This window comes from Sus scrofa, chromosome 15, assembly GCF_054392235.1.
Source record: "Sus scrofa isolate SSC_HxYL_T2T_F1_AM1 chromosome 15, Sscrofa_HxYL_maternal_Yorkshire_Landrace_v2.0, whole genome shotgun sequence".
NCBI lineage: Eukaryota > Metazoa > Chordata > Mammalia > Artiodactyla > Suidae > Sus > Sus scrofa.
Genome location: NC_139397.1, coordinates 87018192 through 87039734, shown reverse-complemented (window position 1 = coordinate 87039734; position 21543 = coordinate 87018192). Strand labels below are relative to the sequence as shown.

The following is a 21543-nucleotide window of genomic DNA, read 5'->3' as shown; positions in this document are numbered from 1 at the left end:
ACCATATGGGAGACTTCCGAGTCAGAGACAAAGGACTTCATTTCTCATGGCATAGAAAGCAGCATGAACCTGAACATGTGTGTGTTGGCTTCCTTTGTCCCCAAGTCCTATGGGGGCACAACAGGGACCTAAATGAGCATTGCATACACACTGGGTTAGCATCATAGCTTAGGTGCACTGAGCTTAGGGAAACCATCCTTTTATGGCAAACAGCAACCTTGCTCTTTGTCCCAGAAGGAGATACTACCCCATCCTTCAAGGTTGCTTGTAGCAAAAACAACCCTGGGAAATGACCTAGATAAAGAGCAGTCAGGGCCTTGTGTTCTTGGCATACCCAACAAGAACTTGCAAAAGTGCTCGGGGTCACAATGCATTGTCTCTCCCAACAATTTCCTGTATAAAAAACAGAAGATGTACTAAGAAAAACATTGCTCATCTGATGGAATGGAAGTAGGAATCTTGATAACTTTCTACATTTTCTCATATTTCTAATAACTGAGGAAGTTCATAAGTCATGCTGAGTCACGTATGTAAACCAAGACTTTTAGAAAGATTACAAAATATTAAAAGAAAAGGTTAGAATTATCCCTTGTTCAAAATGTCTAAAAAAGGGAGTTCCCATTGTGGCACATGGAAACAAATCCTGCTAGTATCCTTGAGGATACAGGTTCAATCCCTGACCTCATTCAGTGGGTTAGGGATCTGGCATTGCCGTGAGCTGTGGTATAGGTCACGATGTGGCTAAGATCCCACATTGCTGTGGCTGTGCATAGGCCAGCATCTATAGCTCTGATTCAACCCCTAGCCTGGGAACTTCCATGTGCCATGAGTACAGCCCTAAAAAGCAAAAAAAAAAAAAAAAAAAAAAAAAAAAGAAGAAGAAGAAGAAGACATTGGGGGCAGAGGCATTCTCAAAGCTGAAATTTGAATGCATCCTAAAAGGAAAGGGAGAGATATCTCAAGAAACTGGTATTTTTCACTCCTCAAGTTTGCTAATTGAACTAGATTTTTAAAATCCCTTAATTAAGTAATAATACCTTAATTAATGATAAAAATAAATAAGAAGTAATAGCTCAAATTTAGTACATATTTTTGTGTTTCAAGATCTTTATATAGATTTTCTTTTTTATTTTCAAATATCTTGTGAGATTATGGTATTTTACTCATTTTACCAATGAGAAAGTTGGGGGCAGAATTTTAAAAGTTACTTTGTGTCCCAAAGCTAGTAAATAACAGAGTCATAACTGAAGGCTAAAATCAACTGAAATATCTTTTCATGACTCTTCAGACTCCTCAGAAAGGGGGGAACTCACTAGGTAGAAATAGATGGGTAGTGATGGAAATGAGTAGCAGAAAAGCCCATGCCCCAAATCAGGCAGAGCTCGCACAGTGACCTCCTTGCCTCCTTGTTCCCAGATCCATAAAAGTAGTCCTTGAAAGTAGGAGCCCTGCAGCAGAATCCTGTTTGAGGCCCTGACACTGGCTGAAGCAAGGTGTGCTTTTCTTTGTGGTCAAGCCTTTTCCTTGTCTTCGCATTTAAAGGACTGAGGCATTGTCTGGGTTTCTGTTTAGGTAGTTTGCCCTGTTCCTCCAGAACTTGGAGAAGGGAAGCAGGAAATTTCTGAGGACTGGATTTCAGTTCTTGCATTTTAGCTACATTGACTTTCAGAACCTCTGCCAGCTGCTCGAGTCTTCTCTTAGCATCTTAGTGGGTGTGTCCATTCTCTTTATCCCAACTTCTCTATTTTCTTCAGTATTGTTAATAACATTTTGCAAGAAGTACTAAGGATCAGGTATTGATAGAAGAACTTGGGATAAGGAAAATAAGAATGTCACAGGCCTTTGACTATGGATAGGCATCCAGTGTTAACCATTGAGGCTACAGGTCCTTTTGCTTTCATTTTCTCCAACAAGGTGAATATTGTTTAAACTTGAAAGAAAATTCTAATACTGTAGACCTGTGTAGGTCAGCAGCCATTTTCAGTGGCTTCTGGGAGCTCAGTTATTTAATTCCATTCAAATCATGTCCCAATGACCTTGTGGCTCTGACCTCAGTATCATCATCTATCATTTACTAAAAGTTCTTGGAAAGTGTTGAAAGGTGCCACATTGGTGGAATAAATGTAATAGTGATCTGAAGAGCTAAAGCTTGTAATGAATAATAAAATACTGGTGAAAAACTCAAAGGAAGAAACTTTCTTCTGTGTTCTACAGCCCTGTTACACTATTGGACTCATTCATTTAGAAAACTTTTCCTTGCCTCCTTCTTTGTTCTTGACACAGTGCTAGGCACTGGGAATGACAAGTTTACAAGAACTGAAGGAGAGGCTCTAAATTCTGTACTGCTGGGTTAAAGGAGAGTGCAGCTTGAGAGAGATTTATAAGAAGGGATGACTCTGGAATCATGGCTTAAATTCTTAGGACTCATCTAATTTGAAGGGAGATAAAAGGGGAGATGAGTGGAGCTCTTGGAAAGTGTCAGAGATCACAATTCTTTTAGAGGATTATAAATAATTTCATTCTTTTGCACCCTCTTTTGACCTCTGGTGACCCGCTGCCTGTACTATTGAGAAGGCTAGAACTAAATGCTACACAGTAGCTATAAACCAGAATAAAGTCAGCTAGCCCATAACAGTATTCTATGTCAGTATTTTCTTTATCAGAATTTTATTTCCTGTTTTTTTGCCATAAATCATAAGCTTAAGTTGTGCATGAATAGAAATTTGAATATTATTTTCACAGGCTTTTGAAGATATATATATTGAAAAGAAAAAGACCATCAAGATTATCCTGGAGTATGCTGACAAGATATTTACTTATATCTTCATTCTGGAAATGCTTCTAAAATGGGTAGCATATGGTTATAAAACCTATTTCACTAATGCCTGGTGTTGGCTGGATTTCTTAATTGTCGATGTAGGTACTTTTGGATAAATTTTAAAGAGGATTTATTCTTATGACTAAGTGTTCTGAAAAACCTTCACCGATGTTGTATATTATCATATTTAGATAGATCCAAAACATTTTTTTCCAAGGCTTGGGTATACATTACATCAGCTATGTTCTCAGGCTTCCTCTATGAGAAATCTAATTTTTTATACTTTGTAATAATGATTTAATATTTCATTTTTTTTGATTTACCTTTATATATTTGTTACATAGTTATTACCCAGAAAAATAAATGGTAAGATGAATGCTTTATAATATAATAGTTTTTTTAAAAGTCTAACCAAAATAAGAAATAAGAGAAGGAATATAGATTATTTCTTTTCTCTTAAACTTATAAATATGATTGGGTCTTTTAAAGTTTATTATAAAATATTTAAGCTATTTTAAAACTTTAAAAAAATATATCCTAAATATAGTTATTTTCATCTTTAGATTAAGAAAAAAGTTTTCAAGTAGAGCTGAATTTATTTTTAGTTCAGAAAGAGATATGGCTGTTTAATAATGAAATTATTTTTGTATTTGAAAATATAAATTCTCAATATTTAGGGGTAATATGCAGAATTCAGGGAAGTTATATAGCTTCAAATTGAAGTATTTAATATTTTGAAAAAAGCTAAGTAAAAAAAATGTGTATATGTGTGTGATGTCTGTATATGTATATGTATGTGTGTGTGTATACATATATATATTATAATGAAACAGAGCAAAACTCCACTCAGTATTCCTGTTAATAGAGATGCAAATCTAGGTGTGCAGATTTGGGGGAGGAGCTGTGATTATTTTTTTTCTTTCTTAAAATTGAGAAATGTATCTATCTAGCACAGTTGCTCTCAGTTTAATACCTGAACCAACATCATTGGTGCATGTGAATGGAAACTTGTTAGAGAAGCCAGTTCTTAGGACCCAGCCAAGACCCACTAGTTCATTAACTTTGGTGTTGGGACCCAGCAGACTTGTAACAAGCCCTCCAGATGATTCTGGTGCACATTTAGGGTTCAAAACCACTAATCTGGTTTTATACCCAGAAGATGGGCTTGTTTGATTTCTGTGAGCTTCTTGATTATTTGAAACTTTTACTTGCTTGAGCATTATTCCTCAGTATGGGCATTATATCATGCATAAGCAGATATGTACATAAATAAATAAATAATAGGCATATATATGTTCTCAACTACAAACTATACTTTAGTTTTCTCAATAATATGCATATATAATAGTCAATGTCATAACATTCACTTAACAGTGGTTTGGAGATCAGGTTTACCATTTCCTTGGGGACTGGTCAAATTATAATAGACATTTTAGAACTTTTTTCTGATTAAAAAGGATTTCTTTTTATTCTGATTAAAAAGTACACATAATTTTGTAAGTGTACTTAGGTGGAAAATAATGGATCTGAAAGTCTGAGTGAATTTAAAAGTGATGTGAGGATTAATTAGTAATGCTGGTTATGTAGCGTGAGGACTTAAAAAGAAATAATAATTTTACACTTAGTGAGAGAGACATTTAGAAATAACTACCCTATAACAAAACACTCTAATATGTCCTGGTTTAAAACTCAGTTCACCTGTTTCCAGTAGCACTAGCAGTGAACCTATGAACAATAAATTTTTCTACTTCTTCAGTTGTTAAACATAAGGAAGTAGATGCTTAAGCTGTTCTTAATCTTCCCTGGAAAACTTCAGTCTTTCAGTCATCACTTAATTTGTAATGAAGAACTGCATTCCAGACATGGTTCTTAGGCATTGCCTCCAGCTGCATGTGGTGTAAAAACAATGGGTATTTTAAATGGAACTTATTCAGAGACTGAATATATTTACAGATCCAGTAAATATATCCACTGCTCCATCATCAAAGTGTATTGATTTTGGTTCTGTCCTTGTTCTTTCTTCTGAGATAATTAAGGATAAGAACACAGATTTCTATTACTGGTTGCAGTAATTGTGGAGAGTCTAACATGACAAAGAGTTTTATTTGTCTTATATTCTTATATGTTAATTGGGAAGCCAGTGAAATCACCTACTCTCCTGTTCTCTTCAGTATAATTGAAATTGTCCCCCACAAATTTCTACCAGGAAGATCTTTGGTGTCAATTCTGAGAAATTGTAGGACAGAATAATTTTGTGGAGAATTTGGCCCATCTCAAAATCATGAATCTTCAAAATGCTTTTCTTTCTTGGTTTTGTTTTTTTTTTTTGTTTTTTTTTTTTTTTTTTTTGCTTTTTAGGGCCACACGTGCGGCATGTGGAGGTTCTCAGGCTAGGGATCTAATAGGAGCTACAGCTGCCAGCCTACACCAAAGCCATAGCAACATGTCTGCGACCTACACCAAAGCTCACTGCAATGCCAGATCCTTAATCCACAGAGCGAGGCCAGGGATCAAACCCACAACCTCAGAGTTCCTATCTGGATTTGTTTCTGCTGTGCCATGATGGGAACTCCCAGAATGCTTTTCAATAAGGTTTATACTAGGATTTAGATTTGATTTAGTGAGTATCACACTCTTACGACTTAGCTTCAGAATCACACACTTTGCCCTGGGCTTTATTCCAGTTGACTTTTTGATAGTTGCTTTCATTAAATGTTGAGAATGAATAAGTAAGTACAAAACCATTGGCTACAAAAGTGTGAAAAGCATGTGTGATTTTTATTCAACTATAAGAAATAACTTTCCTTCTATTATTTCTTCGTATTTGGGGTTAATTTTCCTTTAAATCTATTTCTTGAAAAAAGGATCCATCTTACCTATTTTTAGGCAATGACTAGATAACTTTATATATAAAATCATATTGTTCTTATTGAGCTGCTCTTAATGATTTTTTTGAAATTGACTTTTTCTCTTTATGCTTTATTATTTCCTTGAAGAGATTAATGAAAAAAAATTTTTTTGTAGGTTTCTTTGGTTACTTTAGTCGCAAACACTCTTGGCTACTCAGACCTTGGTCCCATTAAATCCCTTCGGACACTTAGAGCTTTAAGACCTCTAAGAGCTTTATCTAGATTTGAAGGAATGAGGGTAAGAAAATACTAAACTTCCTATTATAATATTCATAATTCTTAATGGAGTACAAAATATGAAAAAATGTGTATGTATAAATTATGGACTGTTTGTATATACACGCAAATATACATATAGATATAGATATATGACTGTTTATGTATATGTATACATGTGCATATACACACAGTATTTCAGTACATTTTGCTTAAAAAAGAGTAAATCAAATACAGCAGTGCCTCCTTAACAGTATATATTAGGCAGTGATCCAAATAAGTGACTTTTCCTTTCTTAAATGAAAACATTTCCTGTGTAAGGAAATTCAAGTAAATTCTCAGCAATTCATGAAGGGCTTACCTGTATCAGGTGCTCAAATAACATTTTGTAAGGAACTACTCTGGATAGGTGCATAAGAAACAACAGAGAAGTGAAGTATATCAGCTATTACTTTTAATTTCATTCTTCAAATATATGGTTCAGTGAAAGTGGAACGATCTCCAAATTATATTTGAGAAAACTAAAGCTCTGAGTTTACTCAATTTGCGCTAGGCTGCATAGTGCCTGCAAAGAGATTGATTTTGTAGAACAAACAAGGTGAGATAAGGAGTGACTACCAGCAACCCAGCTCTAGGGCTGTATTAAACCAGCAGCTTCTTCATAAAATACATGGAGGAAAATGACCTTATTTTCTCTAATGAGTCCATGCCCTCTTTTGTTGCTGCTCTCCTTGAATTTCTTTTTCTCCAGATATATTCTTGCTTTCTCAGGCCTCCATTTTCTTGGCCCAGAATGCTTCTCCCTACCCTGTCTCAACCCTAACTCATCAGTATAGCAAATGCCTACTCATCCTTTAAGCCTCAATTTTTTTTATTTTTTATTTTTTGGCTTTTTAGGGCTACACCTCTGAATTATGGAAGTTCCCAGGCTAGGGGCCAAATCAGAGCCATAGCTGCTGGCACCACAGCGACAGCAACATAGGATCCAAGCCAAATCTGCAACCTATACTGTAGGTCACAGCAATACCAGATACCCAGCCCACTGAAGGAGGCCAGGGATCTAACCCACATCCTCATAGATACTAGTTGGATTCATTTCCGCTGAGCCACGGCGGGAACTCCTTAAGCCTCAGTTTAAATGTGCCTTATCTGTCCACCACCAGGTATAATTGGGCACCTTTCCTATACATTCAGACACATAAAATCTTCATTATATTACATTGTACTTATTTATTAATCTGCCTACCTCTCTATGTGTAGTCTCTGAACAATTTAAGATGCAAATTAGTCTGGTTCACTGCTTCTCTAAGTGTGGTCAGCATCCTCTGAAAACTTACTAGAAATGCAAATTCCTAGATTCCACCCCAGATCTACTGAATAATAAACCCTGGAATAGGGCTCAGAAATCTGAAGCATTAGTGAATATTAGACATATTTTAGTCTAGCAGATCACTTTATCCCTGCTAACCTAATTATGACTATAACTTCAGCTAGTTAATATGTCCAGTGTATATAACTTCAGCTAGTTAATATACCCATGTGTATGAGAGATCATGATTACAAAAAAATTTTTCATAAGTAAAAGTCAAGTACTTTTTGCCGTATGTTTCTTCACACTTCAGGGTCATTTTGAAGAATAAATGAAATCATCATCAGAAGTTTTTGTAGTTAGTTCCTTTCAAGCTTGAGGTTCTTGAACTTACTGACTTTCCCAAACAGCTTCTCACCAGAACAATATATATCCACATCCCTCTGGTAACAGCTGTGGCGTGGGTTCAATCCTTGGCCTGGGAACTTCTACATGCCACAGGTGTGACCAAAAAAAAAAAAAAAATTTTTTTTAAAAAAGACTAATCAGTACTCATGTTCTTTCAGCAAACATTTTCCACACCAACTATGTGTCACATTTTGTACTGTAAAAAAAGTACAATGGTAAATAGACCCCAGTTCCCCAAGAGTAAGGACCATGGTCATGGAGAGACAGACAGGGGAAGAGTAGTTAGTTACTCTGTGGCATTTGCTATAAAATAGTAAGCACATAGTGCTACAGGAGTAGGGATGGGGGTGGCTACTTGGGGGAGTCTGGGAAGGCTTCACAAGAAGGTGACCTTGGAGCCAATGAGTGGTCCACAAGTCACCAGTAGGTAGTTACTCCAGACAGAGATGCTTCTTGGTAGAGAGGCATGGACTTGATTATGCAAGGTATGTTTGACCAGTGACCAGAAGGATCAAGGTGCTTAGGTGATAAGCATAGTGGGGGATGGGGATGGGTAGCAGGAAATGAAGATGAAAACGTAGGTTTGAAAAAAGAGCTGACCACTTTGAATTCTGTTTTCTAATCCTGTGCTTCCTTAGGCTTTTAGGGTCATGTATACTGAAAGTATAAATCATCTATCCATAAAGAAAGCATACCTGTAATATTTTTCATTTAATTTCATGCCCCTGTGGAACCTCTACAGGTCCATGGACCCCAGGGTAATAACTGTTGCTCTGGACCAAAGGTCAACAACTAAAACCCACAGCCTGGATGCCTATTTTGTAAAGGAGGTTTCATTGGATCCCAGCCACCCCCGTATGTTTATGTCTGCTCCATTGCTGCAATGGCAGAATTGAAGCGTCACCACAGAGATCATATAACTTGCAAAGCCTAAAAATATTTCAGAAAATGTTTGCCAATTCCTGCTCTGGACAATCTCAAAAGCAGTCAGAGGTCCTTAGTATCTTTTCTTTTGGAAATGTCTTGAGAGCCTCCTTGATATATGTCAAAAAAAAAAAAAGAGGGAGCACATGCACTTTAGTTGAAAAGTTAGTCTCTAACATATTTGCATTCAAACTCAGATTACAACTCAGTTTAAGAAGATAGCAAGCTTGTCAAGATGAGGTAATTCAGAAAATCTGGAGAGTGGTAAATACTGTGGTAGTTGCCACATAGGAACACTGGGTGGCAAGAGGCCTGGGTGATCAATAGCAGTGGAAATGCTGAAAAGCAGAAATAAAGGGAGTATTAAAGATAAGCTGTACTTAATTTTTGTTTTAGCTGGGACCAGCACTATTTATATTTAGCCAAGGACTTATATATATAAAGGTATTTTAGGCGTTAGAATAATGAATTTGAAAAAATTGTTCTTATTCTGCAGATAAATAGAGGTCCCAAGGTCTTAACTAAATTTCCGTATTGCACAACTAGCTGAACCATTAAACCTAAGGGGTTCAAACCATGAAAAGATTCCCAGTCTTAACTCCAGCTCATATATACTAGTAGTTTCTCTATATGGGAAAATGTTAGTACTGGTAATTCTAGGACTATGAACCTTTAAATGTACATTTTACTTATTTTAATCATTTGTATTTATAAATTTCTTTCTTTTCTAGAGCATGCAGATTTTATGACATCACCTTACATATATCAGGTTTTTGGTTTATTATTTTATTTATTTTTTCCATTTATTTAAGCTGCCATATCATCTTAGTGATTTGTTTTGTATTCTTGCTCAGTAGTTTCACTGTGTGATCCTCATGTATTTTTGTAAAGTGGTTGATCGCGGGGCTCCTTTCTCATTTTGTCCTGCTTGGCACACTGCTGAGCACATAGTAGGCATTCAATAAATACATGTTGGTTGGTTGATTTATTTCTTAAGTGTTTAAAGGGTGGCTTTTCTAATGTCTTGAATTCTGCATTGTGTTTCTCTAATGTTGCCCACTTAACATTCTTACTAATCCTAATTATTCTTTTCTTTCGAATGCTAGGTGGTCGTGAATGCCCTCATAGGTGCAATTCCTTCCATCATGAATGTGCTCCTTGTGTGTCTTATATTCTGGCTAATATTTAGCATCATGGGAGTAAATCTGTTTGCTGGCAAATTCTATGAGTGTATTAACACCACAGACGGGTCACGGTTTCCTACAAGCGAAGTTGAAAATCGTTCTGCATGTTTTGCGCTTATGAATGTTAGTCAAAATGTGCGATGGAAAAACCTGAAAGTGAACTTCGATAATGTTGGACTTGGTTACCTGTCTCTGCTTCAAGTTGTAAGTGACCCCTCTTATGAATGCTTGCTATTTTAGTGTGCACCTGATGAAGAAGCTGCCTCTGTTAACATAATTACTAAGTAAAAATTAAAGATACTTTGTGACTTTCAAAACAGAGTTGGTCTTTTTTAGAACATGTGCCTATAAACATGAGTTAAGAAGCATAGGTTCTGTTGAATTTGAGAGTTGTTAATCCATAATCACCATCTGGGAGCTACCCAACCCACTGGCTATTGTGCCATCTGAATGTTGCTCCAAAAATGAATAGTCACTTTTTGGACTGTCACTCTTACGCTACAGAGAAATGGGATGGACTTCCCACTGGTACCGAGGATCCTTAAGATTTGGAGAAAAATATTTCCACCCCTTTTCATAAAATTCTCCCCCTCTGGAAAAACAAAAGTTCATGTACAAAACTCAGTAAGCAGTTTAGCAGTTGTAACAACCTGGAAATAATTAACTAGGACTAAGATTTAGAATGTGACTTGGGAATGCATTCTTTTTTTTTTTTTTTTTCTTAACATAGCATCTTTATGTTAAATTGGTATTTTAAAATTAAATGGGCTCACCTTATCTGCAGTTTTGCATCTGCCTAATGCAAGGGGCTTGAGCAGGGGCAGATTTTGGTATCTTCAGGGGGCCCTAGAGCCAATCTTCTGCTATATCAAGGGATGACTATACAGTAAAACTCACTAACTTAGTATTAATGAATATTGTAACATTAAACAGACTAAATTCATATATGGCTGTTTTAGAGTATGAGGTTCATATTCAGATTCTATAAATGTTATATTTACAGGCAACATTTAAGGGATGGATGGATATTATGTATGCAGCGGTTGATTCTGTTAACGTAAGTATTGGTAAACATAACACGAAACTCTACAGTTGTGAAAAGCTCGTTAGCATAGTTAGGCTGTTTGCAAACAGCAGTTCCAAAGAGCCCAGGGTATACACACACACTAAAGAACTTTCACCTGGTAGAGCCTGGTAGTTACCTGTGCAGCATTTGGAAACAGAGCTTGACTTAAATTCAGGCTCTACCACATCCTACAAGCTTGCGACTGACTTTGAGCAAATTATTTTCTCTCTGAGCCTGTTTATTGATCTGTAAAAGGAAAATAATTTACTGCCTACCTTATGGGGTTGTTCTGAGGCTCCAACTAGAAAATGAAGTAGAGCACAGCCTTGCAATAATAAGTGCTTGGTAAATATTTGTTTATCAAAATAAAAATAAAATAATATATTTTATTCATTTAATCATTTTTACTGCTTTTATATTTTCAAGTGCTTTGGGAGAGTTCATATGAAATAAGTCCCACACTGAAAAAGTGTGAAGACTACTGACTCTTTCATGTTGTCACAAAATCCAAGGAAGACACTTTTATAATCAAATGAAAAAAAAAAGCAAAATGTATATAAATATGGTATCTCTTTTACTGTTTTTTTTTTTTTTTTCTGGAAACAAAAAATATACATTAGGTCATTTACTTACTAAATCATCCTACAATCTGAGAACAAGTAGTGCAATGGATAAGACCTTTGTAGTTATTTGAAGGTTATATTCATAATAAGCATGTAATAAATATTTATTTAGTGTAAATGTTGAATAAACTTTTAGAAATGATTATATTGACCCTCAACAACACTATAGCTTCTGAAAACATTTACCTAGGATAGCATTGTTCGGGTTACCTTGTTAAAACCACGTGAAAAAGAAAATGATGGATTTTATTGTCAACATACTGCTAACTTCTATGAATTTTCTAGGTAGACAAGCAGCCCATATATGAGTACAGCCTCTACATGTACATTTATTTTGTCATCTTTATCATCTTTGGGTCATTCTTCACTTTGAACTTGTTCATTGGTGTCATCATAGATAATTTCAATCAACAGAAAAAGAAGATAAGTATTTTAAGTTTTTGTTATTGTGCTGAAAAGAAATGAACAATTATTTCCTCAAAATATAATGTGAAATTTAATTTGATCTCAGTGAGTAATTAGTCATTAGAATTTCATTAATTTTTAAAATAATCGACTAGGGAGTTCCCATCATGGCGCAGCAAAAACGACTCTGACTAGGAACCATGAGGTTGTGGGTACAATCCCTGGCCTCGCTCAGTGGGTTAAGGATCCAGTGTTGCCTCGAGCAGATGCAGGACACAGACGAGGCTGGAATCTGGTGTTGCTGTGGCTGTGGCATACACTGGCAGCTACAGCTCTGATTAGACCCCTAGCCTGGAAACCTCCGTATGCTGTGGGTGCGGCTCTAAAAAGACAAAAGACAACAAAATAAAATAAAATAAAATAAATACAAAGTAATTGGTTAGTATATGGTTACAGATATGTTTAATTTCATTCATCTCTGCACAGAAAATAATCCTCTCCTAAATCATATTTTTTTTTCTTTTTAATGACTTTTATTTGTTTCCATTATACCTGGTTTACAGTGTCTGTCAATTTAATACTGTACAGCATGGTGACCCAGTCACACATACATATATAAATTCTTTTTTATCACATTATCATCCTCCATCATAAGTGACTAGATATAGTTCCCAGTGTTATCAGCAGGATCTCATTGCTTATCCATTCCAAAGGCAATAGTTTGCATCTATTAACCCCAAATTCCCAGTCCATCCCACTCCTTCTCCCTCTCCCTCGGCAACCACAAGTCTGTTCTCCAAGTCCATGAGTTTCTTTTTTGTGGAAAGGTTCATTTGTGCCATATATTAAATTCCAGGTATAAGTATATAAGATAATATGGTATTTATCTTTGTCTTTCTGACTTACTTCACTTAGTATGAGAGTCTCTAGTTGCATCTATGTTGCTGTGAATGGCATTACTTTGTTCTTTTTTATGGCTGAGTAGTATTCCATTTTGTATATATACCACTTCTTAATCCATTCATCTGTCAATGGACATTTAGGTTGTTTCCATGTCTCACCTATTGTGAATAGAGCTGCAGTGAACATACAGGTGCACGTGTCTTTTTGAAAGAAAGTTTTGTCCGGATATTTGCCCAAGAGTGGGATTGCTGGATCATATGGTCATAAGTTAGTTCTATGTATAGTTTTCTGAGGTACCTCCATACTGTTTTCCACAGTGGTTGTACCAACTTACATTCCCACCAACAGTGCAGGAGGGTTCCCTTTTCTCTACACCCTCTCCAGCATTTATTTGTGGACTTATTAATGATTGCCATTTTGATTGGTGCGAGATGGTACCTCATAGTAGTTTTGATTTGTATTTCTTTAATAATCACTGATGTTGACCATTTTTTCATGTGCCTATTTGCCATCCATATACCTTCTTTGGAGAAATGTCTATTCAGGTCTTTTGCCCATTTTTCAATTAGGTTGTTGGCTTTTTTGCTGTTCAGTTGTATAAGTTGTTTGTATATTTTAGAAATTAAGCCCTTGTCATTTGCAACGTTTGACTAAATCATAATTATTTTTAAGCAATATATCAACTATTCAGTTTTTTTCTCCCAATGTACCCTTAGGGAATTGAGGAATAAAATTCAATGCACTAATTATTTATGCAAAACATATTTATAAGTAGTTAATGTAGTCTGTTCTAAGCCAGGGTTCTGTATGGTATGTACTGGGCTGGCACTTATAGGAGAACAACATAAGATACAGTTCCTGAGCTCAAGGAGTTGATATTATAGCAGAAGAAATTGTATAGGTCATAAAAATTAAGATTTTTCAACAGTTTTTTGTTTCATTGATGTTTATAACACCTGTATCAGCCATAGGACCACAAACTGGATGGTTTCAAACATCAGAAAATGATCCTCCCACAGTTCTGGAGGCTCAGAGTTCACAATCAAACTTTGTTGGTAAAGCCTCAACATCTCTAGAGGCAGATCCTTCTTTGCATCTTTCAGCTTCTGGTAGCTCAAATGCTCCTTGGCTTGTGACAGCATAACCTCAGTCTCAGCCTCTGTGGTCACATGACATTCTCTCTCCTGTGCCACTCCTCTTTGTATGGGGACACCAGTCATGTTGGATTAAGGGCCCACCCTACTCCAGTATGACCTTATTTTAATTTAATTACATCTGCAATGACACTATTTCTAAGTAAGTTCAGTCTGAGATACTAGGGGTTAGGACTACAATGTATCCTTTTTTTTTTTGAGGGGTGAGGGGACAGAGTTAAACCCATAATACCAATCATAAGAGGAGTTATTATTATAGCCTTTGTTTTGTAAACAAGGAAAGGCAAGAGATTTTGAATAATTTATCCAAGATGATGCACCTGGTAAGTGAAAGGATTTTAATAGTCAGTAGTCGATCCCATGTACCTTGTATATTGTTTAGGCCCTTTCCTCTGCCATACCCCCAAACACTATTATATGACATAGCGATAAATGTAATAAGAAAAATAAACAACAAAAAATGTAAATGGGCAGTTTGAGGAAAAGAAGATACAACTATAGAAAGTTTTATGATGGTTATGATAATTGAGCAGGTTTTGGAAGAAGAGTGAGAAGACATGTAGCAACTGGGAAGCAAAAAAATGGAAAATCCACATGAAGGGTCAAAGAAATGTGTGAGTACATACACAGTGCTGATAAAGGAGGCAGCAATCTGGGAGAAATACCAAGCTATCCAGTTTGGGTGGACTTTTAAGAAGAAAAATAGTAAAGATGTGGTCTTGATTTGCTTGAGAGCAGATCTGAAAAGCCATATTAGATACCTATCAGTAGGATGTATCTTTGAAGTGTTTAGAGCAAGGAAGAGCATATAGCAGGATATTGGCATTTGATGGCATGGCTGATCTTTTTATGTACTACTTTACACAGTTATCTCTGTCACATTTTAGAAGTCTAGAGGGCACAGTATCCCCACTTCACCTCTCAGTGGGGTTGTGTGACCTGCACGTGTTCTGACTGCTAAGAAGTAGCTTCCGTCATAGATCTAACCCTGAAGTCTCTTTTTCCAGAGATTTTGAAAACTTAGCTTTAATTTAAAAAATTACTCTAGCAATCATCCAGAGAATGATTGGGGAGAGACCAAAAAACCTGCTTTATCTGCCACCTAGACCACACTTAATTCTTCAAATTAGTCATTGGGAGCATTGGAGAATAGGAGATACATTCAATTAAAAGATTTTAGGGGGTCTACAGTATTGTTTGGGATTTGCAGGAGAATAAAATGTCTAAGATGTCTCAGTTTTCTCCAAGTTAACTGAGTTACTTTGGCTATAGCCTAACCACAAGAAAAGACACCTTTGAAGGATGAGTAAAATTACAAGAGAAAGTGATTTCAGATGTTGGCTTAGCACCTAAGAAAAGACAGATGTACATGCAATGAAATGTCATTAGTGGCTATGATTGACTATTCAGGAGTGAAGGTAAATGTAGTAAATGTTAAATGTTATATAATCTTACCTTTCCAAATACAGGTGTTTATTTGTCAAAGAATTTTTTAATTCCATGTTCTATTCTTATATTTTATATCTGACAGTCAAACTTATCTACTCTTATCATACATATATTCATGCCTTTAAGCAGATGATCTTGAATAATTAATAGTTAATCTTGAAAATAATTTTACAAAATATACCCTAATTCCCCATTTAGTTATTTTTCCTACTTTATCATTATACATGTATATATGTGATCCATAAGCACACACATATGGTTCCCCATCATTCCTTGTTAGGATAAACGGATATGTGTATCTAGAAAGAGCAGTATGACAATAATAGAACAGCCACAGCTCTAACTGTTTTAATCCTCTTACTCTTAAATGTTATTCTTACAATAAGAATTGCCACTGCAGGAAGCTGGGTTGGAGAGACACCATTATCAGTAACATCAGGCAAAAGGGTTCATATCATAAAAGGGAAATGTATATAATGTACTTACACAAATGACTGGAACAGACTTAGGAACATGTGAGTAAATTCTAACATCAACCCTTTTCAGTATCTGTAACCTTATCGGGAAGGTAAATAACAACAACAGAAAAAGTACATAATTATTATTGAGGACTTGTGCTTCTGGCATTATGTGTTTAGAATGCAGTGTCTTAACTGATCCTCACAACAAACCAATGAGGTAGTTACTCTTGTAATGACAGGATGATTTAACCTTAAAGAGATTTAAAAACTTGCCCAAGGACAACAGAGATAGGATTTGAAAGAAGATGGTATTACACTACAACTGAGGTCTTAACTACTGTATAATACAACCCTGACATAGAGTGTAAAGGCTAACCTGACTTACAGAATGTCTCCCACCCAGCTTTTAAAGGGCCATATTTTACAAGGTCTACACATGGTACAATAAAACAAAGTAAGGACACAATTTCTCTACAAGAGCACTTTGTAATCTCCTCTCAGTGTCATCCTACCCGTCATTATTTTGACAACCAGGGAAGACAAAACCTGCTGCCTTGATTTTTACCTCTAATTCAGAATTATCTTCCCAGTGTTACCCTAATCTCTTGTAAATTCTTGGCATGCTATGATATTCAGCCTCTGTCAGAGAGCAATAGAGTCAGGGCTTCTCTTGACATTGGCGTGAAAGTTCTCTCTCAAGCATCAGTAGATGAGATGAATGCCAAAATTACACAGACTGCATATCAAATAAAGGAGATGTAAATTAAGGTAAGACTGAAAGAGAATCCCTGGTTATCATTAGGTATTTGATCAATAATAAAATGCAATAATCCAGGAAAACCATAAACAGGTCATCTTTCACTCCAGGGCCCTACAAGTTAAATAAGGATTTCAGAGCTATAAATTCCCCCAAATTCCTAGTGACATGGATTATACTAGTTTATGCTATAAATTAAAAGTTTACATTACAGATCAGTGAGGAATATGCATGAATCTATTTAAATTACAAATAGTTTTAGGAAATTAACAGAGTCTAAAAGAGTAGGCAAAGCTTCTAGGTCTCCTTTATACAGTGTAGAAGGATCAAAAGCTTTATTTAGATGTTATCTTTTTTACTGTTGAATCTTCAGTGTTGTATACTCAATTATAAAGTCCTTCAAGTCAGAAACTCTGGATTATTGGTAATTTTCTCAACATCTAGAACTCTATGATGTGTAAAGTTCACACCCAATGAGGTGTTTATATTGAAATTCCTTTATTTGGAATTGAAAAGGTAACCAAAGATTTTTAATGAATAAATAAATTTATTATATATATATGTACCAAATATATGGATATAGATATATAGGTATAGATATATACTATTTGTGGAGATATATATATATATATATATGTATATATGTGTAGTATATGTATATACTACATACATTCATGTGTAGTATATGTATATACTACATACACTCATTTTTATGCTAAAGGATTATGGTATATTAAAATTAATACAAATGAGTATAAAAATACTATTTAGCTTCTGTTTTTGGCCTCTACTCTTTTATAATTTTTTTTATTTTCCCACTGTACAGCAAGGGGGTCAGGTTATCCTTACATGTATACATTACAATTACATTTTTTCCCCCACCCTTTCTTCTGTTGCAACATGAGTATCTAGACAAAGTTCTCAATGCTATTCAGCAGGATCTCCTTATAAATCTATTCTTTCTCAATGCTATTCAGCAGGATCTCCTTGTAAATCTATTCTAAGTTGTGTCTGATAAGCCCAAGTTCCCGATCCCTCCCACTCCCTCCCCCTCCCATCAGGCAGCCACAAGTCTCTTCTCCAAGTCCATGATTTTCTTTTCTGAGGAGATGTTCATTTGTGCTGGATATTAGATTCCAGTTATAAGTGATATCATATGGTATTTGTCTTTGTCTTTCTGGCTCATTTCACTCAGGATGAGATTCTCTAGTTCCATCCATGTTGCTGCAAATGGCATGATGTCATTCTTTTTTATGGCTGAGTAGTATTCCATTGTGTATATATACCACCTCTTCCGAATCCAATCCTCTGTCGATGGACACTTGGGTTGTTTCCATGTCCTGGCTATTGTGAATAGTGCTGCAATGAACATGCGGGTGCACGTGTCTCTTTTAAGTAGAGTTTTGTCTGGATAGATGCCCAAGAGTGGGATTGCGGGGTCATATGGAAGTTCTATGTATAGATTTCTAAGGTATCTCCAAACTGTTCTCCATAGTGGCTGTACCAGTTTACATTCCCACCAACAGTGCAGGAGGGTTCCCTTTTCTCCACAGCCCCTCTAGCACTTGTTATTTGTGGATTTATGAATGATGGCCATTCTGACTGGTGTGAGGTGGTATCTCATGGTAGTTTTGATTTGCATTTCTCTTATAATCCGCGATGTGGAGCATTTTTTCATGTGTTTGTTGGCCATCTGTATATCTTCTTTGGAGAAATGTCTATTCAGGTCTTTTGCCCATTTTTCCATTGATTGATTGGCTTTTTTGCTGTTGGGTTGTATAAGTTGTTTATATATTCTAGAGATTAAGCCCTTGTCGGTTGCATCATTTGAAACTGTTTTCTCCCATTCTGTAAGTTGTCTTTTTGTTTTCTTTTGGGTTTCCTTTGCTGTGCAAAACCTTTTCAGTTTGATGAGGTCCCATGGGTTTATTTTTGCTCTAATTTCTATTGCTTTGGGAGACTGACCTGAGAAAATATTCATGATGTTGATGTCAGAGAGTGTTTTGCCTATGTTTTCTTCTAGGAGTTTGATGGTGTCCTGTCCTATATTTAAGTCTTTCAGCCATTTGGAGTTTATTTTTGTGCATGGTGTGAGGGTGTGTTCTCGTTTCATTGCTTTGCATGCAGCTGTCCAGGTTTCCCAGCAATGCTTGCTGAATAGACTTTCTTTTTCCCATTTTATGTTCTTGCCTCCCTTGTCAAAGATTAATTGACCATAGGTGTCAGGGTTTATTTCCAGATTCTCTATTCTGTTCCATTGGTCTGTCTGTCTGTTTTGATACCAGTACCACACTGTTTTGATGACTGTGGCTTTGTAGTATTTCTTGAAGTCTGGGAGAGTTATGCCTCCTGCTTGGTTTTTGTTTCTCAGGATTGCTTTGGCGATTCTGGGTCTTTTATGGTTCCATATAAATGTTTGGATTGTTTGTTCTAGTTCTGTGAAAAATGTCATGGGCAATTTGATAGGGATTGCATTGAATCTGTAGATTGCTTTGGGTAGTATTGGCCTCTACTCTTTATGAGTCTATATAGCAAGAAAGTAAACAAATTATCATTCACTAGTTTTATTTCTTATAACCATTTCTAATATATTTGTTATTTAGCAATGAAATGCCTGGTGAAACCAGTAGCAGATAAAATAGTATAAAATAGTACCAGCACATAGTATAAAACAATATAGATTAGGCTACCAAAAGATAATTAAGCCAATAATTATTGCATGTAATCCATATATTTTATATATTATGCACATTACCTTATATATGGAGAGTCATATGCCTACACGTGGGTAATCCCTTAAACGAGCTTTATTTCTGGCTATCTTGCACATAACAAAATGCATTTCATTTTTTAAAATTGAGGTGCAGTTGACACAACAGTATATTAGTTCCAGGTATACGACATAAGGATTTGATGTTTGTATACACAGCGAAATGGTTACCATAAAAGTCTAGTTACCATCTGTCACCAGAAATATGCAATGCTTCACAAATTTGCATGACATCCTAGATCAGAAGCCATGCTAATCTCTACATGATTACAATCTTAGTATATGTGCTACTAAAGTAAGAATTCATTTCATTTATGAGTACATTTTTAACCTGTGTTATGATCTGAAGGAAGATCTGGACAATGATTCTGGTTTTAACTAAATTCTTTTTTTTTGTTTCTTTACCTTGGAGGTCAAGATATCTTTATGACGGAAGAACAGAAGAAATATTATAATGCAATGAAAAAGCTGGGATCCAAGAAACCACAAAAGCCTATACCTCGGCCAGGGGTAAAAAAATATATTTTTAGCATGTAGATTTTCAACTTTTTAAAATTCATCTTTAATATACAACTATTTCTTAAACATAAATGTATATATTTTAATATTTTGATCAAAAGTCCTCATAACAATATATATATATTGAATACCATCACAGCTCTTAATATTCCCTCTTGTATTTTATTTTTTCTGTAAAAATGAAAAACAATCTATATGCTTTTACTCTACATTAGCTATACAATTTACTATTAGTACAAATGGCCTGTAGAGAATCAAAATAAAATGAACTTTTGAGGTGTTCCATCGTGACTCAACAGTAATGAACTCAACTAGTATCCATGAGGACATGGGTTCGATCCCTGGCCTCGCTCAGTCTGTTAAGGATCTGGCATTGCTGTGAGCTGTCACGTAGGTTGCAGACACTCTTGGATCCAATATTGCTGTGGCTGTGGCATAAGCCAGCAGCTGCAGCTCTGATTCAACTGCTAGCCTGAGAACTTCCATATTCCATGGGTGCAGCCCTAAAAAGATTTTTTTGAAAAGTACTTTTGATTGAAATTTAATCTTGAGGGCTTTATGATGTAGTCATGGCTATCTATCAGTTGGGTGAAACTCACATGCAGATCTTTGATACAATAATAAATAGTGAGAGAAACAGTTGGACTGGTCATCAATCTAAACTTTATCCTACTCTGGGATCAAAGACCAGAATAGGCTCAGAAGGAAGTATTGATCTTAGTGGTCAAAGAATAGTTTTTATTCCTCTAAAAATTAAAATCAGTTTAAATGCATTATATACCTTTCAGTTTCTATCCAACATAACATACCTTGCAAGTTATGGCTGAAAACAGAGTATCCTAAAGATGGGAACCCAGTTAATACCAGCTGCCTACGTGAGGATTACCCAGCACTTTTTAAGGACACATTGCCAGATTTCACCTAAACTTACTGAATCAAATGTATGGATTTAAAGCTGATTTTTAATTTTCAGTCTCTTACTTGATCTTGATACAATGCCTTAAAACTTGCCTATGCAAATTTCCAGTGTAGAATCTGAAATTAATTCCAGTTTTTACACATATGAGAACTGTCCCTTAATTAATGATAAAATTAATGACCAGAATATTAATAAAGGGATTTTGAAATTGAGTTTCCTGGAAAGCGTAATGTTATTAATGAGACTAACAATAAAGATGATATGTAAGTATGGATATGTTTGGAAATATATATTTTATATGTGAAAGAGACAGGAAAAAATTACTGTCTCATAATAGTAATATCAGTATAGGACAATGCCAACACATTACTCAAAATACATGACAAAGTAGAAATTTAAAGATGTCATTTTATTACCTTGAAAAACCCCAGCTGGGGTTTTCTTTAATACAAAATTACCTTGTGATCATGGTAATTCATATCTAAGTGCTAGTGTGAATATGCCTAAAATCAAATGTTAGTTTACAAGGCTAACTGAAGACCAGGTATACTGAAAGTCAACAGCAAAAAGTTTTTTTGTACTCTGACTTAGATTTAACCCATTAATAATATTTCTTGTACAAAAGCAAGAACCTATGACCAGGACTAATTTATGCAAGTTTTGAAAACAGATATTTAAAAAATGTTTATTTTTTAATACTGAAATGATTTATGATTTATGGCTACTCCTTACAAAATTTACTGTACATT

General features: G+C 35.4%; 1 protein-coding gene and 1 pseudogene across 4 annotated transcripts in view; one reads left to right on the top strand and one right to left on the bottom strand.

Moving 5' to 3' along the window:
• The window catches only part of SCN9A (sodium voltage-gated channel alpha subunit 9), a 166633-nt gene that overhangs the window by 130472 nt on the left and 14618 nt on the right, over positions 1-21543 (top strand). For 3 of the 4 annotated variants that reach the window (XM_021076177.2, XM_021076176.2, XM_084999336.1), the window contains exons 20-25: positions 2743-2916; positions 5843-5965; positions 9691-9972; positions 10772-10825; positions 11743-11880; positions 19762-19866. In XM_021076177.2, the coding sequence (XP_020931836.1) occupies positions 2743-2916; positions 5843-5965; positions 9691-9972; positions 10772-10825; positions 11743-11880; positions 19762-19866 (876 nt within the window). Of the gene's footprint in view, positions 1-2742; positions 2917-5842; positions 5966-9315; positions 9354-9690; positions 9973-10771; positions 10826-11742; positions 11881-19761; positions 19867-21543 lie in introns of those variants that run through there. The other variant, XM_084999337.1, reaches the window with a different exon arrangement.
• On the bottom strand, positions 19556-19655 carry LOC146395963 (U6 spliceosomal RNA; annotated as a pseudogene).